Source organism: Seriola dumerili, unplaced genomic scaffold (genome assembly GCF_002260705.1).
Source record: "Seriola dumerili isolate Sdu_G_001 unplaced genomic scaffold, Sdu_1.0 BDQW01000161.1, whole genome shotgun sequence".
In the NCBI taxonomy this organism is placed as follows: domain Eukaryota; kingdom Metazoa; phylum Chordata; class Actinopteri; order Carangiformes; family Carangidae; genus Seriola; species Seriola dumerili.
Genome location: NW_019174416.1, coordinates 254,243 through 273,227, shown reverse-complemented (window position 1 = coordinate 273,227; position 18,985 = coordinate 254,243). Strand labels below are relative to the sequence as shown.

The window sequence follows — 18,985 nt, the reverse complement described above, 5'->3', positions numbered from 1 at the left end:
CATACGATCAACAAGTGACCAACTTAAAAAAAATATACTGCACAAGAAAAAAAAAAAAGTCCACTTTAAAATAATCTTACATGGGCCGCTGTATCTGTCGTGATACACATCATACTTTTCATCCGGCCCTGTCGGAGAAAAATCTTCTCTAGCAGTTACAAGAAAGTCACATTAACAAAAGCAAACATCTCGTTACAAAGAGACTGACTGAGAGAGGGAGTCCTCCGATACCCATCTGAATTGTGGAAATGAGGAGACACAAACTTAACTTTGGCACACTGAATGAGGAGGGCTGGCAGAGAGGCGAGGACTGAGCCTGCAGCTGTGTTATGGCAGTGTTTGGATGAGGGGGCTGCACACTCATAGCCCTTTGTTGAAGTAGACCCTCTCCACTCCTGGGTGGTTGGCCCGGATTTTCTCCTGCAGCTCGGGCTCCAAGCGGCTGACTGACATAGAGCTGGATCGGGGCGAGGAATGGGAGAAATTGCAGGGGTTGATGGGTCAAAAACATACACTGTAGGCGTATTATGCAACAGTTCAGGCAGAAAAGATTCATGCAAACTCTGCATATATTAACCAAAGAAAAGGCAACAGTCTGACTGGTTACTGTTACCTCAGAAGATTACATTTCACTCACCTCCTTTGAGGGAACAATGCGCAGCACAGTGGAGTGGCAAACACCAGGCTGAAAGAGAAACTCAACTCTATGAAACACACATGCATATAGTCCAGAACTTATTGTTCTAATATCATTTTATTGCCTAAAAATACTCCCAGTGGGCAAGAGTGGAGGTAAATTCAATTATGTGGTCATAGCAAGCTGGTTGTTTCATGTCTACAAACTAAAACAGTTACACAAATCATCAATTAGTCAGCAACTAATTGATAATCAATTAATTGTTTATCATTTTTCAATCTGAAATGTGAGGATTTCTTGCTTCTCCCTGTTTTATACCATTGTACATTTAATGTCTTTGTGTTGAACTGTTAGACAGATTAACAATTTGAAGACATCAACTTGTGATGGAGATATTTCATTCACCAGATCAGCAGATTCATCCATAGTGATAATGAATGTTAGTTGCAATCCTATTACAAAGTTTAATTTAATTAATTAATCAAGAAAATAACCTGCATGTGAATCAAATAGCTAGTAGTTGCAGTGCTACTGTGTTGTGTGTGTTCAAGTGCACAACAGGACACACTCTTGGAAACATCAGTGAGACACGAGGGATGTTACATAATGTATAATTTTTCAGAAGACATAGAGACGAGATATAGGGTTTAATGTTTGTTTAAATGACTGGAAATCCAGAGAGGTTGTAAGAATCTCCATGTTGAACAACCACTACTAGTTAACACGACTGAATTACTGAGTCACAGATAAGAGCTCTGAACTCACACAAAAACCAGGCATCAAATCATGATATTATCTTAGGGAACTAACAAATCTTATGAGCACATTCCCCTGGAGATACCTCACAATAACATGAACAGAAACATTTAGTGACATCAATCTTAGTATTACTGAGATTTCATGTCCTTGTTGTAGAATTCTAGCATGAAATTTTAAAGGAATTTGACATGGCGGCTTATCAGGTGGACCATCTCTGACGACTCACCAGAATCCCACCAGGCTGACTTGAATAGGTGCACTCATCCATGGGAACTTCTGAAAAGACCAGGCAGAAAAACGAATGAGGGGCACAAAAGCAGTGGTGAATTCCCATACTAGAGTGGCCTCATGTCGTCAGTGCTTTTCATTCCTCTGATGTGTGATTACTAAAAGGAGCCAAGTGGCAGAGACAGTGTGGAACATCAGGTTCCCACCATTTAGTTTAAAGCGTCATGGTATTTTAAATGATTGATGGATGAAGTTGAGAAGATTACTGCAGCAGGTGCATTCCTCTGTGGTTTGTGTCTTAAAGGACGCAACTAATTCAGAAATATGCCTACCTTCAGAAAGGCTTTCTTTTCCAAATGGTTCATTAGAAATGGAGGGATAGCTGAAAAGACACAAAATATTTCTTATTACTAATCCATTGTCAAGTAAAATTTTACAATTGCAAAGTTGGTGTTTTTACACTTGTGTTTTGTTTTTAGTTAAAAGATGCCATCAGCTGGCAGAGTGGGGTTAATGAACCTCACAGCAGGCGTCTAAATGAGCTGGTGACACAAAGATGTTCGTACCCATTCCTGGAGAAGCCATGAGGATTCTGGAGACCACAACCTGAGAGATAGCCTGCTGCGCAGCTTTCGTCGACTCTCCTAACCTGTTGTCATTCTCATCTGTTATAGGAATGCCGTGTTGAAGTTCTCTGAAGACAAGGAGCAACGCAAATTAAATCAGAGGAGGAATCCAAACGGTCATTTATTATACAGTGTCTACTACGATGAAGGGGTCTGTTGCAAGCATTTTAATCATTAGTGTTGTGTCTTCTGAAGGTCAAAGCCACTAGGTGTTGAAATTGCTCCTTACCTTTGTCTCATCAGTGGGATGTTGATGCAGTTAGCAGCAGCTACAGCAGCAAATGGAACAAACCGTCCAATCAGAGGTGAAACATGCTACAGGAGAAGAGAAGAGGCATAAAAAAACAGGAGGGAAGAAATGAAACACTTGGTTATGCTGTATCCTGACAGCACAACCAATTTCACCTTTCAGACCAGTAGAGGCCTAAGGTTATTACAGGTTATATTTCAGATACTGTACGTGAAGGCTTTTCTACCAGTAAGATGTACCAACACAAAGTCACTATCAAAGCTGGCATGACAACATGCTGAATACAGAGCATGACCCTGTAAATAATATGGGTCCTCTATGACAAAGAGAGTATTTGTGCGTGGCTAACATCACGTCAGCACACCCATGCGGCTGAGGTCAATGCATTAAAATGAGATGTGGAATGGGGTTAGATGAACTGATACCTTTGTTAGTGCATTTAGTCCTAGAGCGGTGGCAACTGCCCCTGTGGTGGCAGACACATAAGCTGTGCCAAGCTGACTGCAAACAAAAGAGTCACCGGTCACATCACACAAAAACTGTCCACACAAAAACTGTTGAACTAAAGGGTTAACTGGGGCCAGTGTCAGCACCAACATGTCTGTCCCTTACCTGACTGTGATCGGAGCATCGCCGCTCCTGTTGGTATAATTGACTATTGCGTTGAAAGACTGATTGATCCACTGCCAGAACAACACAGCTGGAGTTGATCTGCAAGATTTAAAACAGTAGAAATCAAGGACAATGGAGAGTTGTAGAAATATTTTCCTTGCCAGATGTCCTTCAGTGACACATAAAAATTCACTGATAATTAATAATTTAAGCTATAGAAATACTGTTGGCTAAGAAACAAGTATTAATAGATTAAATTAAATTTTTTACACCTATGATTTTCATACTGCAACATGTGAAAAGGTTTTCTATGAAAAAGGCCTATTAATAATGGTAATAGTTTAAGTAGTAGAAGTAGGAATAGTGGCAGTAATAATCGTAAATGTATAAGCTTGGTGTTACAGTCAAATACTCCAAAACCACGTTCTCACTTGTAAAATGTCATCATGCATCCAGTGATGGTCATGTTCATTGGAACCTGCGCTGACATGCGGCCAATCAGGATCATCTTCTCCCCAGTATCGGGATGGAAAGCCGAGTCAAAAACATATTTGGCTCTCCACAGTTCATCCTCTGTCAACCCTGGAGAGACTACACCTTGCCTGCAAGATGACAAAGAAGCAAACTTCATCTAATAACAGCAATGAATTATATCTGGTTATTGGTAAATTGCGACTGACTTTGTAGCTGCAGCACCGTTTACCTGTAATCAGTGATAATTTTGTGTGCATGGGCTAGTTGTTCGTTGGTGAGGAGGATGTTCCTGGGGTCTGTGACAGTGAAGAAATGTTTAGCCCGACCTACAAATGTGCTCTGGTCCCACCGGGGCTCCTTGATGTTTATGGAAGTGGATAGCTCTGCTGCCATATTTATCTGGGGAAAGGAAAATGTTGCAATAATCAAATCAGGTTTCTGTCAGTGAGCAGTATATGTATGGATAACGCATGAAGGTTCAAAGATTTTCCAGTAACCTTCTTCTGGGGTAAATACATGGAAGCAGGGATAGCAAAACTGAAAACTGATTAGTTATCTGGAAAGACTGTGTTTCATAGCTGCATGGTCTTAAGCTGATAGTTACTGATATTTTTCGTGGAATCCGGGCCCTGCTCCAGCACTCACCCCAGGAGCTTACAGCCCTTCGGACCTTTTTTTCTTTTGCAGATACAAGTCAGTGAAGGAGGACTGAAAAAAATGTTTCTTTCTGGATTGCCATGCTGCTAATTCAGCATAATGTTGCTATGGTGATGGCTGACCTGACACAAGGGTTGTGAAGCGCTAAACTGCAAAGCCCCATTATGGGCACACACCAACCCCCCCAGACTGTGGCTGAAAAGCAGCTCTTGGAAAGTGACAAAGCCCTTTGCATGTATGTTGTGAGCAAGTGAGCAAAGTATTTCTTATTTTTTATCATTAAACTATAAATTGTATTAGGATACTGTGAGTTAAGTACAGTAGGTTATGCAACATTAGGATTTTAATATGTCCACTACCAGTGGGTATTTCATTAAAGCTTTATGCATTTATGATTTCACAATCTGGAACCAGATAAGACTGGCCTGCAATGAATAGACAGTGCACTATCAAAAACCTCAGCTTTGTGGATGTGCCTGCAGCATGCTCATTCCTCCCAGTGTGTGGGGGTCACTGTAACCCAGTCTGATCTGGTTTTTAACCATTTGTTCCGAGCTCCACTGGAAGACCAGGGAGACACAGATAGCACAGCAAGTCTATGCAAGGATCTGCAGCAGGACGACGAAACTCCACCTGAAATTGCACCAAAGATGGCTGCTGGATTGACAAGAAAACAGACAACTCTCCTGTTTGCTGGCGGCTGTGTAGTGCAGAAGGCGTGCTGTCTCTTTAAATTAAATTAAACTCCATGGGGTTCTCACGAGATGGCAACAAAACACCCCCTTCTCTGAGCTTATCCAATAAAACGCGAAATCACTGAGTTGGTCTGCACCGAGGCTGCAGGACACTGGCTGCTGTCAAACCCCCAAATGTTAAAAACGATCATATTAATATAACCCTAAACGACTAATGAAGGTGATATCAGAGGACTGAACTTTGGACTGACACGGCCTTTGATCTATAAACCCTCAACTGCATCTGCCCTCACTCTCATCCAATCAAAGGCGGCCTGCGCGGCTACACATTAACCTGCGATCACAACACCTCCTTACAATCAAAGATATCACCTAAATACTATAGGTAGCATCTGATGACAGGCATTATAACCTTCATTTTTTGTGCATCTGACATCTAGTATAAATGCTGCTTTCTGGCGGTGGTCGCAGGGTAAACATGCTCAGTGACTGGATACGGTTAATTGTTCGACCCGACGTAGACCAGTCAAATCTGGACTGTAACTGGAGGTGTCTCTGCATCTGAGCAAAGCGCCGGAACCTTTCACCAAACAATAAAAATACCAGTATTAATGTTGGGAAACGGCTAATTAGACACAGCATCTGTCCAGCTGTGCGCCCCAGATTCAACTAGTATCAGCCTGCCACATCCACACGTCTAAGCAGGCTTTTTCCAAGGAGCCAGACAGGTCTAATCACAGTTTCCTTCATTTGACACACAAGTGCAAGTGGTCATTTTCCTTCTAATGTCGATGTCTCGACGGATTCGTTTGAAAAAAAAAAATACAAAGAGGTTACTTACTGCACTGTGGGCTCCGGCGGTCCGCAAGAGGTGTCCCTGAAAGGCTGCAGCCAGCTAATTTTACATGCAGCAGCGTCAGCACAGCACACAGAGGCACATCCCCCAGTGTCACGAACCTCACTGAGGAAGTAAAAGTCCTGTCTCCGTGTGGCAATACACACAGGAAAACACTGGAGTGGTCATTTTAAGTGCATACAGAAAAACACTTCTGAAAATGCAAGATTTTCTGCTGTTCAATAAAACAGTAAAATCTTGGGATAACATCTGAGGTGACACATGAACTTTCATTTCACTTTGTCCTTTAAATGAGGCTTTTATTTTCAGCAGCGAGGTGAGCACCACATCCGTTAATGCTCTGACATTTTCGCTACATTGATTCACGGGCAGTAAATCATTAATAACTGGTAAAACTTTTGCAGGATTTCCACACACACACACACACACACGCACACGCAAACAGACACTAGACTTTGACATTAATAGCCAACATCAATGTCAGTGAAAGCATTCCTTCATATATAAAATAAATAAAAAATAAAGACGTAAGAACACACATAAAACAAAATTAAAAGCAAAATTAGTTGCCAATATGGCTTGGAGTGATATGATGCAAACTAGCAGTCTTGTCCCTTTCAGATTTTAAAATCATGATATATCAAATACTTACGATTACAATAAAAACACAAATAAATAAAATTACCCAATTTCCTGTACTCTCACACTAATCCTGCTTATCACGATGCTGATTATCTTGTCCGAGTTGATCATGGGCTGTTTTTGGGCGTCTGTTTCCATCTAGTGGTGACTGATGAGAGCTGTTACCAATAATGCCACAAACTGTACCATGACGAAATAAATGACGAAGCAACTTCAGTCTTTATTTCATGTAGCTGTGGCTGCAAAACATTTAGTTATTATATATATATATATATATATATATATTTTTTTTTTTTACAACTGATGCCATTCGTACCAATATTGCCTGCTTAAATGAATTACATTAACTCTCATCAGAGACAGCAGAGCAGAAAGAGAGCTACTTACACTTTAACAGGGTATAAAAAGGAACGTAGTCTGTCAGTGCCATGTGATAAAAATCAAATACAAAAGTGCAAAGAGAACATATTCATTTCTGACATCTAACCCTATCAGCTCACTTCACAAAATAAACTGTTGCGCTTCAATTACAAAAAGAAACAAGTTCACATTATATTTACTGCAACCTTTGAATTGAGGCCATGCCAAGTGAAAGATGCAGCTTATATACCGTATATGTCAACACACTCTGGTCATCATTAACACCCTAACACAAAGATTACTTACATTTAGTTGTTATTCTCAGCATTAGTTCATTCATTTTCCTGACAAACCAGCAGGTATTGTGACGGTAATGTTCAAAGTAGCAATCAATTTCTAGCAATAAAAACATCATGCACAGAGAGGAAAAAATTGAAAGGATGGTGGTCTTTAACTAGATGTGATAGTTTCCATTCTCATTGTGATTATGGCACACATTTTTTTGGTCCATGGTATAATGAATGCTTCTTTTGTCAAGCCTCTGTGTAGCCTGTTGCCATCCTCACCAGTGATCTTTACAGGAAGTAGTCTGGAGTACGCCGCGTCACATGGGGTTCTCCTCTGCGTGGTGCAGGGTCGAACTGTAGGCTAAAAAAGAGGGGCATGACTCTTCAACTCACTTTTGAAATTTTTTGTCTGTAGTAATTATGTTTAAAGGAAGTGCCAAAAGTCCATACGAACAGACACAGTTATATTAATATAATAATAAAAAAAACTTTACTTACAAGGAGTATTTCAATGTGTCATCAAGTTCCATGATTGCTGCCTGGTTTCCACACCGATAACAATAGTTTGGTGCACTGAAGATCGTCACTACATTGCGGTCATGGCACCAATTATAACCCTAGATTAAGAGATTAGATGCATGTGACCTATTTTCAATTCACAACATGTAATGTCATGACTGCATCTGCAGTGTCTCCAAGGAAAAAAAAGATTACTTTAAGCAGATATACTACTAGTCAAAAGTTTTAGAAACCCTATTTTTCCAGTTTTTATTGAAATTTATTTAAGCAGTTCAAGTCCAGTGAATAATGTAAAACGGCACAGGCAAGTGGAAAATTGCCCAAGGTAGTTAAAAACTGAAAAAAACACATAAATATAATAGAAACTTTTTCTTGCAGCAATGGAAGTAAATGAAGCCTTAAAAGTGCAAACAATTCCTGTAAACCCTATAAAAAATAAAGAGAATACTATACTGCAGGAAGTATGACTGTATATTGCTGTCAGAATGGTGAGGCAAGTCAAATAACAAAGGAAGGCAGACTGGTTGGTCAGGGGTTCATCCTACAGCAAGACAATGACCCAAAACATTAGAAGAAAAGAAGTAGACGGTGGCTTTACATGATGGAAGAGCAGCACAGTCTCCAGACTTAAACCCCATGGAGCTGGTTTGGATGAACTGGACAGACGGTCACAGCAAAGCAAACTGCAAGTGCAACACATCTGTGGGAACTTTTGCAACAGTGTTGGAAAGAACTTTCCAAACAACATTTCATTTCCATTGTAGAAAGAATGTTGTGAGTTTGTTCGGCTGCTGAATGAGCCAGAAAATTTTGATTAAATTTAGTTCAAGAGTCCATGATCCATTTTTTAAAATCTTTATCATGTTTGTGTTCATCACTTTAATATGAGAAAAAGCGAGACGCTACACTATGTAAATTTCAGTAACATCTGGAGAAATTGAGGGATTCTAAGACTGGTAGTGTACACAAAGTTAAAGTACCTCCATCACCAGCTGGTGGGCTCTTGAGACCAAAGTTAGGCCGTTTGCATGGTTGAAAGTCTCGGAAATGTCCTGCCCGAAGGTGTAACCAGCACCACGAGGTGAGATGCCCCAACCGCCACGGTCATCTGGGTCTGACCATAACAAGTCACACATGGGACCCTGAAACAGGAGGGAAATATAGGTGCTATTTAGTATATTGAACATGCATAAAATTGTCAGAGAATTGTGAAAAATGCCTATCACAATTTTCCACAGACCAAGTTGACATATTTATATTGCTTGTTTTGTTTAATTAAAGTTGTTGACCATGCACCACGACATCTCTGGTTCAAATATGGCAAGGGACCTTAGTAGCTGCTATCTATTATCTCAAGCAAACAAAATAGCATAAATGCCCCTCAAAATACCAATTAATTGTTTCAGCTCAGACTTTATGATGGAATCTACTGAATTTACATGTTTAGCAGATTATGCTCATAAATAGTGTGAAATTGTAAGAGCAGGATTGCTGCTACACTCACCAGCGTACCTTTTTAATATAAATGTTTTAAACATCCAAATGTCATCACAGCAAGTACCTCTAGTGACAGTCACTCTGGACTTTACATGGACTGAATTTACCTCATGAGGAACCTCCTGCAAGCGATCCAGCGCTCTGATGTGTTCCAACGTGTCTATTGAAGGGGACAATCCTCCATGGAGACAGAAAATCTTAAAGAATAATGGATATATGTTAATACACAAATGACACAGACCCGATATCCGTGCTATAAAGGACACATCACACGAGGCATATGTGGATACAACAGTCTCACCTGGTTATCTACTAATGCAGTGAGGGGCAGATAGTCAAACAGATCTGTGAAGTACTTCCAAACATTGGCATTTCCATATTTCCTCAAGCACTCATCGTAGAAGCCATACACTTGTGTGATCTGTCTGCTCTCATGGTTCCCTCTGAGAATTGTGATTCTTTCACGAAACCTTACCTACAAAAAAAAAGTATTTTTAAATAAAACACAACAATAATTTGCCACTTTACAAGTTTTTGAAACATTTTTACCTTCAGTGAAACCAGGAGTGTAACTGTCTCCACAGAGTAGTAGCCTCTGTCAACATAGTCTCCCATAAAGAGGTAGTTGGTGTCTGGAGACTTCCCTCCGATCTTAAACAGCTCCATTAGGTCATGAAACTGACCATGGACATCTCCGCAGACTGTCACTGGACATCTCACCTCCTGCACATTGGACTCCTTCGTCAGGATCTCCTTGGCCTTAAAAGATGGACCAAGAACACATAGGATGATGCTGATTAACATGTAACACAGAGTATGGTGCAGAGTAGGTGGGTACAGTGGGTATGTGTTGTAAACAAGACGTATTAAAGCCAAACAATGAATATTCATCAGGGCTACAGCAGAATATAACACAGTTTGCTGTGGTAGTGCCAGTGCACTCCAGTGGTGAAGAGATACCAAGAGTGGGCGTAGTTAGGGAAAACATGTTTGCAGGCATCCCCCTCCATCTTCTTGCCGAGTCGGCCCCTTTAGCAGCGTACTGCATGGAGCTGCAGCCAAATGGTGTTCTCCAGGGCAAGGCCACATGCATTAGCTGACGTTAGTCCAGACCACACTTCTACTAAGCCAGGAGACGTAACGGCTAACGGTTGAAAGCTAAAGACGGGTACTAATTGCTCGTCTGCCTTCCTGCGCAAACCTTACCTTTTCGCATAGGACTTTGACCTGATTCTCTGTGAGCTGTTTGCACTCATTCAGTTGTTCAATCCATCCGTCCAACTCCTTGGTGAATGACTTGTCGTCCATGCCTGTTTTGCTGTCAGCTAGCGAGCCGACCAGCTTTAAAATTCCACGGGAAAAACCTCTCGTTATTTCGTTTTGATGGCCCGGTTACGTCCTAGTAAGCTCTGTGGTCATTCGCAGCTTGTGTGCGTATGTGTATGTGCGGGTGTGTGCTCCGCGAAAATGAATGCGTCACCTGCCCTGCGTCCCTGCTGTTTTGTGGGGACCAAAGTATTTAAGTTCACATGATACGGAAATTATCCACCTCTCCTTGTTAAAAGACCAATGTCATAAAGACTATAAAAACAGCTCACAGGAATTGAAGAACCAGTCCTGCGTACTGTTGTCCAAATCGAGGTTGAGCCACAAATCATATGTACGTCATCGTACCCCTGGTAAACCCCTCAAGGTGGATTTAAAAAGAAGTCTATCTTATTAGTAGGATCGAGTGGATTTAAACCGAATTCATTATTTTATTGTATCTTAATTTTGCCTGCTGTTGTTGTGTTTCCTGAATGCTGGTTTAAAAGTAAAATGTCTGGTTGAGCTGCCCCCTGCTGGCGGAAAAACTCAGCACCAACCTTTGGAGAGTAATGTTGCCAAAAAAATAAATTAACAAATTACAGATTAACCAACCTAGTAGGTGAGTAAATTTTAACAGTTAGTACTCAGATAACATATGACTGAGATAGTAAATTTGTTCAGTCTACTGCATGATTTACAGAAAAACATTTGACAATTTGGGCAGATTAGCTTGGTGCTCATGGAAAAGCAAAAGCTATTATCGTTTCCAGATGCTAAAGGTAGTTTCAATGATGACTAGCAAGCTTCCATTGATGTGAAATCAGATGTCGTAGGTTTGTATCTTAAAAATTAAGATAACAGGAAAAGCCAGCTAAAATATAAGTATGGTGTCACTGAGTGTGACAAACCCACAAAGAATTATCAAACAACCTGGCAGACCTGCTGAGCTTTTAAGCCACAGATGATTGTCTTGGTTTTTACAGACCACAGATTTATTCTATGGTTCAGTGTTAACACAGTTGTGCACTGTTTTCAGCAGCAGCAAGCAAATGTATTCAGCAAAAAAGTTCAGGTAAACTGACTGTACACCTGCCCTGCCCCACACAGCAAACAATAACTAGCTTATGAAGAAAGCAAGCTAAACAGGAGTTGGTAGAGACCAAATCAGAGCTAAAATGTAAACATGTCTATTTTAACCTAAAACCATTAGCTATAATAATTTTATTAGGTGATAATATTTCAAAGTTGTATGTCTGTCAGCTTGTTGTGAATTCTTCTTCCCCCAGGTGGCCAGTAAAAAATCAGCTAATGCAGCTTTAAACAGATATTTTAAATTAACTTTGCTGCCAGTCAGTTATCTTAATTTAGTTGCTTAAACATGGTTAGATTGCCTGTTTTTTGCAACCATGACTAGCAGCCAGGATCTGCCTTATTTGTCCTTCTAACCAGCTACCAAATCAAATTTTGTGCCAGTTTTATTTTTACATTGGACACAATTATCTTTTAGGACTTGGATGACGTTTGAACTGGTTTCATTTAAGATTTATTTGTAAAGTGCTTCAAAACCTATTTATTCTCAGTCATTTTATTGGTGCTTCTTTGTCATGATTTGTTCCTATTGCTCACCAACATTTTTTTTGCTTGTATTATGCAACAAAAAAAGTTTATTTGCTTGCTCACTAAAATAACATGGACACTGTAAAAAAGGCTCATTATCTTGTATTCCATTATGTATTCATACCTCAAAATGATGGCAATCTGCAAAAGATGAATAAACTGAAAAGTAATTTTGTTAAAATCCATAAAACAACAATTTCTGAAGACACACATGGTGCCTGTTGCAGATAGGCATCATTTAGGGAAGAAAAAAACAAAAACAAAAACACATGCCAGTATTCTGTCAATTTCATTTACTCTTTTGGGGCAAAAAGTGAGGTATCTTATCCAGTCTGGTTATCAAATAGGCAGTTTTGTTAATGTCAAATGAGTGAGCTCATTGTGTAAAATTGTAAAACGAATGATCAGAGTCTACCAGTGACATAAAATTGCTTCAAATGTTGAGCTGTTGCTCATTCTGTAAGGTAGGAAATAGCTAATGAACTGCCGGTTACATATATTCACTTTATATAAAATTAGGACTATCTGTTACAATACACAATCAGTAGGCTTTATACGACTAAAGCATTTTATCAAGTTTATCAAAAGCATTTTGTCAAGTCTTTCATAGCATTTCGACACTTAACAGAATGTTTATAGTGAGATATTTTTGATAATTTAAAAACATCTCAGACTGCGCTGTGCTGGAAAACTACATTACCCATAACTACACGCCTTCCTCTCAAATGCACATGCGCAGTCATTTGTTCTACTCTGGACAGCTGTAGGAGAAAATGGCAGCACACATGCTAGGGCAGCAGGTAAGACATTCAATGATTTTGGGTTTTTTTTCTTATTATGTAACTTCTGATGGAAAATTTTATAGCTTAAAAACATGTCTTAAGTATTATATTCCTTCTGATAACCAGGGGGTAAGGCTAAATGTCCAACAAATTCACGCGAGGCATTGCACTTGAATGACTGCTAACGTGTTAGCCTACCAGCTAGCTGTCTTTAACGTAAATGACACGAAGCGCACCAAAAGTTCATCGGTTGAAGTTCTGGTTTCTCTGTGTTGAGACCATGTAATTTTGCACCTCTAGGTCCGCCAGTTCAGCACGTCTGTGATCAGACCTGCAGCAAAGCTGGTCAAGGTAAATAATGTCAAACTGCACCGAGTATAACCACTTGTCTACAGACAGTACCAGAATTAGTAAAACGGTGGCAGTTTATTTTATCTCTGTTTATGTCCTTCTAGCCTCCCATCCAGGTGTATGGAGTGGAGGGCCGCTATGCCACTGCTCTGTTCTCAGCTGCCAGCAAGCAGAACAAACTGGACCAAGTGGAGCAGGAGCTGGGGAGAGTGTCTGTAAGTCAACCCTGAATTGTAGGTCAATGACTGATGAAAGTAGTGTACTTTATAATTGAATAATAAACAATTTGGATAATGGTCTGTTGTGTGTCAGACTTTGGTAATAAAAGCAGCTTCAGCCCAATCTGCCTTTCCTCTACTACATTAACTCAGTCACCTTTTGCTGTGTGCCATCTTGTTTTTCAGACCATGATCAAGGATCCCAAGATTTCCGGTATTGTTATGAATCCTCATGTAAAGCGCAACATCAAGCAGAAGACTTTCACTGATGCTCTGGCAAAGGCAAAGGTTTCACCCATCACCATCAACCTCATTAGTGAGTGTTCCCTAACAGGGGCTAAGTGGTCCTATTGTTATGTGCTGGCCTCTGTCTTAGCATTGCATAATATTAATCATAGTTCAAAAAGACCATTGTAGGTTTTGTTTGTGTAAAGTCTGTGTGTGAGTGCAGCGTAGGGGTCATACAAATAGTTATAACGAAATGAGTTTAAGAGGATTCAGGTCAATATGGGTTACAGAAATGTGGAATAACAGAAGTGTTTCTCACTTACATTAATGAACGTGGTGAGTAATAAAAGAGTTATGGTCAACCAGCAACATGATACAACATGAAAATTTGCATTTTGTACCCAAAAGAGATCACCATCAAGAGGTCTCACAGGATCCTACATGTAAACCATACACATTTTACATATTTGTTTATTTTCAGAAGTAATGTAATATTTGTATCACAACTAATACACTTAAAAATGCAATTTTATTTTTTAATACAATAAGTTTGATTCTCTCACCGCAGACATATTTTTTTATCTTATATTTATTCTTCTTCCTGTGACCTCTATGGAGACCTAAAGCGATGTCAGACCAAATAACTACACTAGGCAACACAGATATGAAACTTGTTGTGCAAGGTTTTAATTAAGTGGGAAAATCGTAAACGAATAAAAACATTCTCAAATGCAAATGTTGTAGATAAAAATGCCTTTTAAACAGGCCAACTGTAAACTGCACAATGCAGTCTCCGCAGCTGCATTACACAAATCCCATGTTTCAGTCAGCATAGGAGTACTATATTGATATTGATCATGCTGTAAATTAAGTTTGGAGCTTATTTTCCAAAATTTCACATTTTAGCAAAAATTGTATATGGCAGGACAAGTTTGATAAAATCACGGCCGATATTTATTTTGAAGTAATGTAATACAATACATGAGCTGTACTCTATAATGTTTGCTCACTGTATAAAGGTTCAACTCATGGCTGACAATTGGTAATGCAGAAAAACCCAAACGTATTCTGCTTTTTGTTTTGCAGATGTTTTGGCTGACAATGGCCGTCTTACTCTAACTGGTGATGTGATCAGTGCTTTCGGCAAGATGATGAGTGCTCACCGTGGAGAGGTCATCTGCTCAGTCACTACTGCTCAGGTATGACATGGGTGGACATGTAGGATATGTTCCTGCATACCTTTGTTAAATCTACACCGCAAAACAAATCACCTCATAAAAACAGCCCCTATTATGTATCAGTCACTCTAACTTTAATATTTAGATTTTTGCTTGCTATACATATATTGTACAGTCATGCAATGCATATTTATCCATTTCAGCCTTTGGATGAAGTTAATCTTGCTGATCTGAAAGTAGCTCTCAAGGGCTTTCTTCAGAAGGGTGAAACCATCAAGCTGGAGACAAAGGTACTGTGTAAATACATCAGAAACATACATATTACCATATTGCAGTTGGTGTTACTTCATCACGATAAAAGTGAAGGTGAAGCAAATAATTTTGATGCCAATTTAGTGAATCAGTCGTAGTGTAAATTTAAATCATCTGTAATTTCAACTGTTGTCATTTCTTCACAGTCGGATCCTGCAATTCTTGGGGGCATGATTGTCAGCATCGGCGACAAGTATGTGGACATGTCCACCAAAACAAAGATTCAGAAGCTGACCAAGCTCATCAGAGAAACTTAAGTCCCATGGACTTAATTTTGCAAAAGATCAGAGACGACCATCGGAGGAAACGCTGATAAATGTATATTGCTACCTGTTCCAGCACTGCAGTTGCTCCATAAATCCAGTGTCTGTGCTTAAGTTCATATGGATGTTAATAAAAACTACAAAAAAATGAAGAATGGTCTTTGTTGTCATTGTTGTTGTTATGACACTTGAGCTCAAATTTTTATCAATGACCAGTGATAATGTAGACATGTTTTTTTGTTTTGTTTTTTTGTTTTATTCTTTTTTGCATTTGTATAGTGGGAAAGTGGTAGATAATGTAGCACTTGGTAGTTGCTACAATAGCATCAAATAATAATCTTTTGTGACTTTTTGTTGGTAGAAACCCACGTTCTGCTATTAAGATTATATTTAATATAGTTTTTTGGTAAAGCCACATTGGGTGACACTAATCTGCCTCGCGTTTCCTGAAAGCCTTAGTGCGCATGCGTGGTCAGCGCATCCTGTTTTATTAATTTTTTTTCCAGGCGAAAATGGCTGCCTCTCTCATCTAAACCTCTGCCTAAAGGATTAAATGAACAGAAAATAGGCAACAGAAAAAACAGTGACGCTGCAAGACAATACTCATGGATGCCAGGGCGTAGTTTGTGCAGCGTCTTCACGAAGATGTGGCTGTCAGAGAAAGAAAATGTATGCGATTCGAAATTAACCCTTTCCAGCCCAACGTCCACCAACAAATGAGGTACGAACAATTCATTTTACAGTTTGCATGTGACAATACTAACGTTTAGTGTTGCAACGCTACAAGGCCTGTTTTCTCCACCAAAAGCAAGCTATTAAAAATGCTTCTTTGGGTTTGTGTTTGTCTGGGTAAACGTGCATTTGTAGTGCCTTTCTGCCTAATGTTTATTTCTCTGCACTCCAACAGAAAATGATGCATCAAGTGACCAGTAGCAGCAATGACTATTGTATGAGTGGACTGGCAGAGGACTGTCATCCAGCCAGCCACTTTGATTTATGTAGCACCCAGTCCAACAAATTCTACCCCTCTCCAACCAACCCTGGTTTGCAGCTGTCTCTTGCTGGCCTAGCCCCTCTGCCACAGGGCATGCACAAAGCCATGGCATGCCAAATGCAAGACACCCAGAACGACTTCCAGACTCAGACAGTAAGAATCAGGGGCAATGAAGCTGCAGGGCCCGATAGCTCGAAGAAGAAGAAGGGCATTGTGAAGTCAGGGCGGAGAGGGAGACCATCAGGGACCACAAAGTCTGCTGGTTACCGAACAAGTACTGGACGTCCACTTGGAACAACTAAAGCAGCTGGGTTCAAAACCAGCCCGGGGAGGCCCCTTGGTACCACCAAAGCAGCAGGATATAAGGTTAGCCCCGGCAGGCCCCCTGGCAGCATCAAGAGTCTAGCCCGGCTCAAGAAGCTGGAGTTTGGTTGTGACAGCGGCAAGAAACTTGACTTTAGCAACTGCAGTGTTCCCAAGAAACTGGACTTCAATGCCTGTGATGTTCCACCTTTTCCATACACCATGATGGAGAAAAGAGACCTCTGTGAGCCCAGTAGCAAAGTGGATGAAACCAGAGAATAGTTCTGCAGCTAGCTTGAAAAATATTTGAGTGCATCCAGTAAGAGGACACTGAGGAAAACATTGCTCTCAAATGTTTTCAAAAATAACTGTGTCATTTGAAATGGCTCTGACTGAGTTTTCACTGTACAGTGGTTGACATTATCTTCATCCTCTCATAATAAATGACTGAATCAGAAGTATGTTACTCCAGTTTGGAAGAGATGCATGCATATGAATTAATCACACCAATCAGTATAGGCAAAAAATGTATGTATCAGTTTGTGGTTCGAACCTCACTGGAGAGTGGATCTTTTTTCCCCTCAAGCGTTGTGTTCCTCTGAGTTGTAACACGTTTTCTTACTCTGCTTTAACATTTCTATGGCCAGCTTCTTGTGATATTTTCTACATTTATAAAAATTGCATTTTAGTTGAAACAGCCTATAAAATCAGCTTTTTCCTTACCATAAATATGTGGATGTGTAATTGTCCTTTCTGTGTTGTCCAGTTCAATATGTATTTTATTTTGTGATATTATCCTGCATCATACCTAACAAGGGGACACTGCAATACATTTTAATTAGCTTGAACTGGTAAAACTCAATGCATTATAAACATTTGAACACAGTATTTGTTATTTCTTCACTTTGTGAATCTAGTTTTGATTATGTATTGTATTGCCTGTTTTTGTCCCTAAACTCACTTGATAAGCACTTCCAGATTTACATGTATGGTGTTATGCTGTTCATTAGGAAAAAAGATTACTTCATAAAACAGAAAAGTGCTGTGTGGAATATGTAATAAATGCTAATGTGATGTATGTGAAACCAAAATAAAAGAACGACATGGTCTTTTCAACATTACTTCTCTTCTTCCAAATCGAAAGCATGTAATCCTCCCTGTAGACACAAGAGGGCTCATGTCCCAAGATAATAGTAATCACCTTGTAATATTACCTTTAAATTAACCTCTAAACTAAATTAAATTGCGGCACACTGTCATACATGATCTTATTTTATGGACGTATTCTTACACCGTGTGATAGTAGAACTGGTTAGAAATACTATGTAAGGGTCTTGTTTTATATAAACGCCAGGCATATTATCTGTTGGTGTGGGTGAATAAGTTACTCCTCGAAGCTGTCTGGTCTTTCTACTGTACCATTCACCTAAAAGGTTATGGATATGAAGCACGTAAAGATGTGAGCCCAACAACCCTGATAGTGCGCTAAAAAAAACTGCAGAGGTAAGATCCTCTGCTGTCAAGTCGGCGTGTAACTGGATGGTCTTTGTTTGATCTTGAAGGACTGGCCCACTGTAGCGAGCCTATTGTGCACTCTGCGTTTGCGCGTTTATGGATATTTATCAATAAGATTATACAGCACACGCACCAAATCCTTATTAATGTTATGTGAGAGCAAGCTACAAGACAATCACTGGTGTTTTAATCGGAGCAGAGCAGAGCCCGGTCGTTATGCACGCTTACAGCCACACTGACTCCTTCTTTCTTTCTGTTCTTTTCCTCAGCGCCTAGCGGCCTGTTTCCTCATGTCAGAGGACTCTGTGGAAAGGCAATATGGCGCACGGAGTTTAGTTTGACCGGAGAGGCCGTGCGCATTGCAATCATTTTGTTTTCATGATCTCCCTGTCGCCACAAAGAGATAAACAGGCCTATACCACTCAGTAGAGTTAAAGTCAGAAACAGCCAGCCAGACGCGCAGAAATGTGGCAAATTTCTAAAACAGGTAATTCATTAAATTGTGATTATTACGTTAAATATCAGTTATAAAATACCAGTGACTATTAGAAACTTCACCTGGATGTAGATGTGCGTGCACGTGCGTGCTTGTAAGTGTGCGCGTGTGTTAGGAGGGTGAGTGTCACGGCCCTCTGCAGACGGGGGGTTGGGTAGCAGTGCCGATTGGTTGCTGCTCACCAACACAGTCAGTCTGGGCTTGTTTTAACATTAACCGGGGGCACTTCGACAGCAGGCAAAAATCATGTAGTAAATAAGCTGCTGTGGCTGTTAGGGGACCGGTTATGGCACACTGAATTTCGCCGCTGTATTATGTTGC

At 40.1% G+C, this 18,985-nt stretch overlaps 4 protein-coding genes across 5 annotated transcripts; 2 read left to right on the top strand and 2 right to left on the bottom strand.

Moving 5' to 3' along the window:
- Positions 1-277: 277 nt before the first annotated feature.
- sfxn1 (sideroflexin 1) lies at positions 278-5,857 on the bottom strand. The gene is made up of 11 exons (XM_022751718.1): positions 5,780-5,857; positions 3,816-3,985; positions 3,544-3,714; positions 3,113-3,211; positions 2,926-3,001; positions 2,480-2,565; positions 2,191-2,318; positions 1,957-2,006; positions 1,623-1,672; positions 638-685; positions 278-457 (listed from the first exon to the last, which is right to left on the bottom strand). Exons 2-11 carry the CDS (start codon positions 3,977-3,979, stop codon positions 361-363), a joined length of 969 nt encoding a protein of 322 aa, XP_022607439.1. The 5' UTR covers positions 3,980-3,985; positions 5,780-5,857; the 3' UTR covers positions 278-360.
- An 849-nt stretch (positions 5,858-6,706) lies between these two features.
- On the bottom strand, positions 6,707-10,913 carry LOC111226526 (serine/threonine-protein phosphatase 2A catalytic subunit alpha isoform-like). Of its 2 annotated transcripts, XM_022751719.1 has the most exons (7): positions 10,306-10,913; positions 9,649-9,858; positions 9,401-9,574; positions 9,207-9,296; positions 8,583-8,744; positions 7,582-7,700; positions 6,707-7,444 (listed from the first exon to the last, which is right to left on the bottom strand). In XM_022751719.1, the coding sequence occupies exons 1-7, from the start codon at positions 10,405-10,407 to the stop codon at positions 7,372-7,374; spliced, it is 930 nt and encodes a 309-aa protein (XP_022607440.1). In that variant the 5' UTR covers positions 10,408-10,913; the 3' UTR covers positions 6,707-7,371. The 2 variants fall into 2 exon arrangements, with proteins under 2 accessions (XP_022607440.1, XP_022607441.1); XM_022751720.1 differs by lacking the exon at positions 9,401-9,574.
- A 1,850-nt stretch (positions 10,914-12,763) lies between these two features.
- Positions 12,764-15,508, top strand: atp5o (ATP synthase, H+ transporting, mitochondrial F1 complex, O subunit). Its single transcript, XM_022751722.1, has 7 exons — positions 12,764-12,824; positions 13,107-13,157; positions 13,262-13,372; positions 13,562-13,691; positions 14,690-14,802; positions 14,985-15,071; positions 15,240-15,508. Exons 1-7 carry the CDS (start codon positions 12,798-12,800, stop codon positions 15,348-15,350), a joined length of 630 nt encoding a protein of 209 aa, XP_022607443.1. The 5' UTR covers positions 12,764-12,797; the 3' UTR covers positions 15,351-15,508.
- Positions 15,509-15,836: 328 nt separating this feature from the next.
- Positions 15,837-17,754, top strand: LOC111226527 (UPF0461 protein C5orf24 homolog). Its single transcript, XM_022751721.1, has 2 exons — positions 15,837-16,077; positions 16,264-17,754. Exon 2 carries the CDS (start codon positions 16,267-16,269, stop codon positions 16,933-16,935), a length of 669 nt encoding a protein of 222 aa, XP_022607442.1. The 5' UTR covers positions 15,837-16,077; positions 16,264-16,266; the 3' UTR covers positions 16,936-17,754.
- Positions 17,755-18,985: the final 1,231 nt, after the last annotated feature.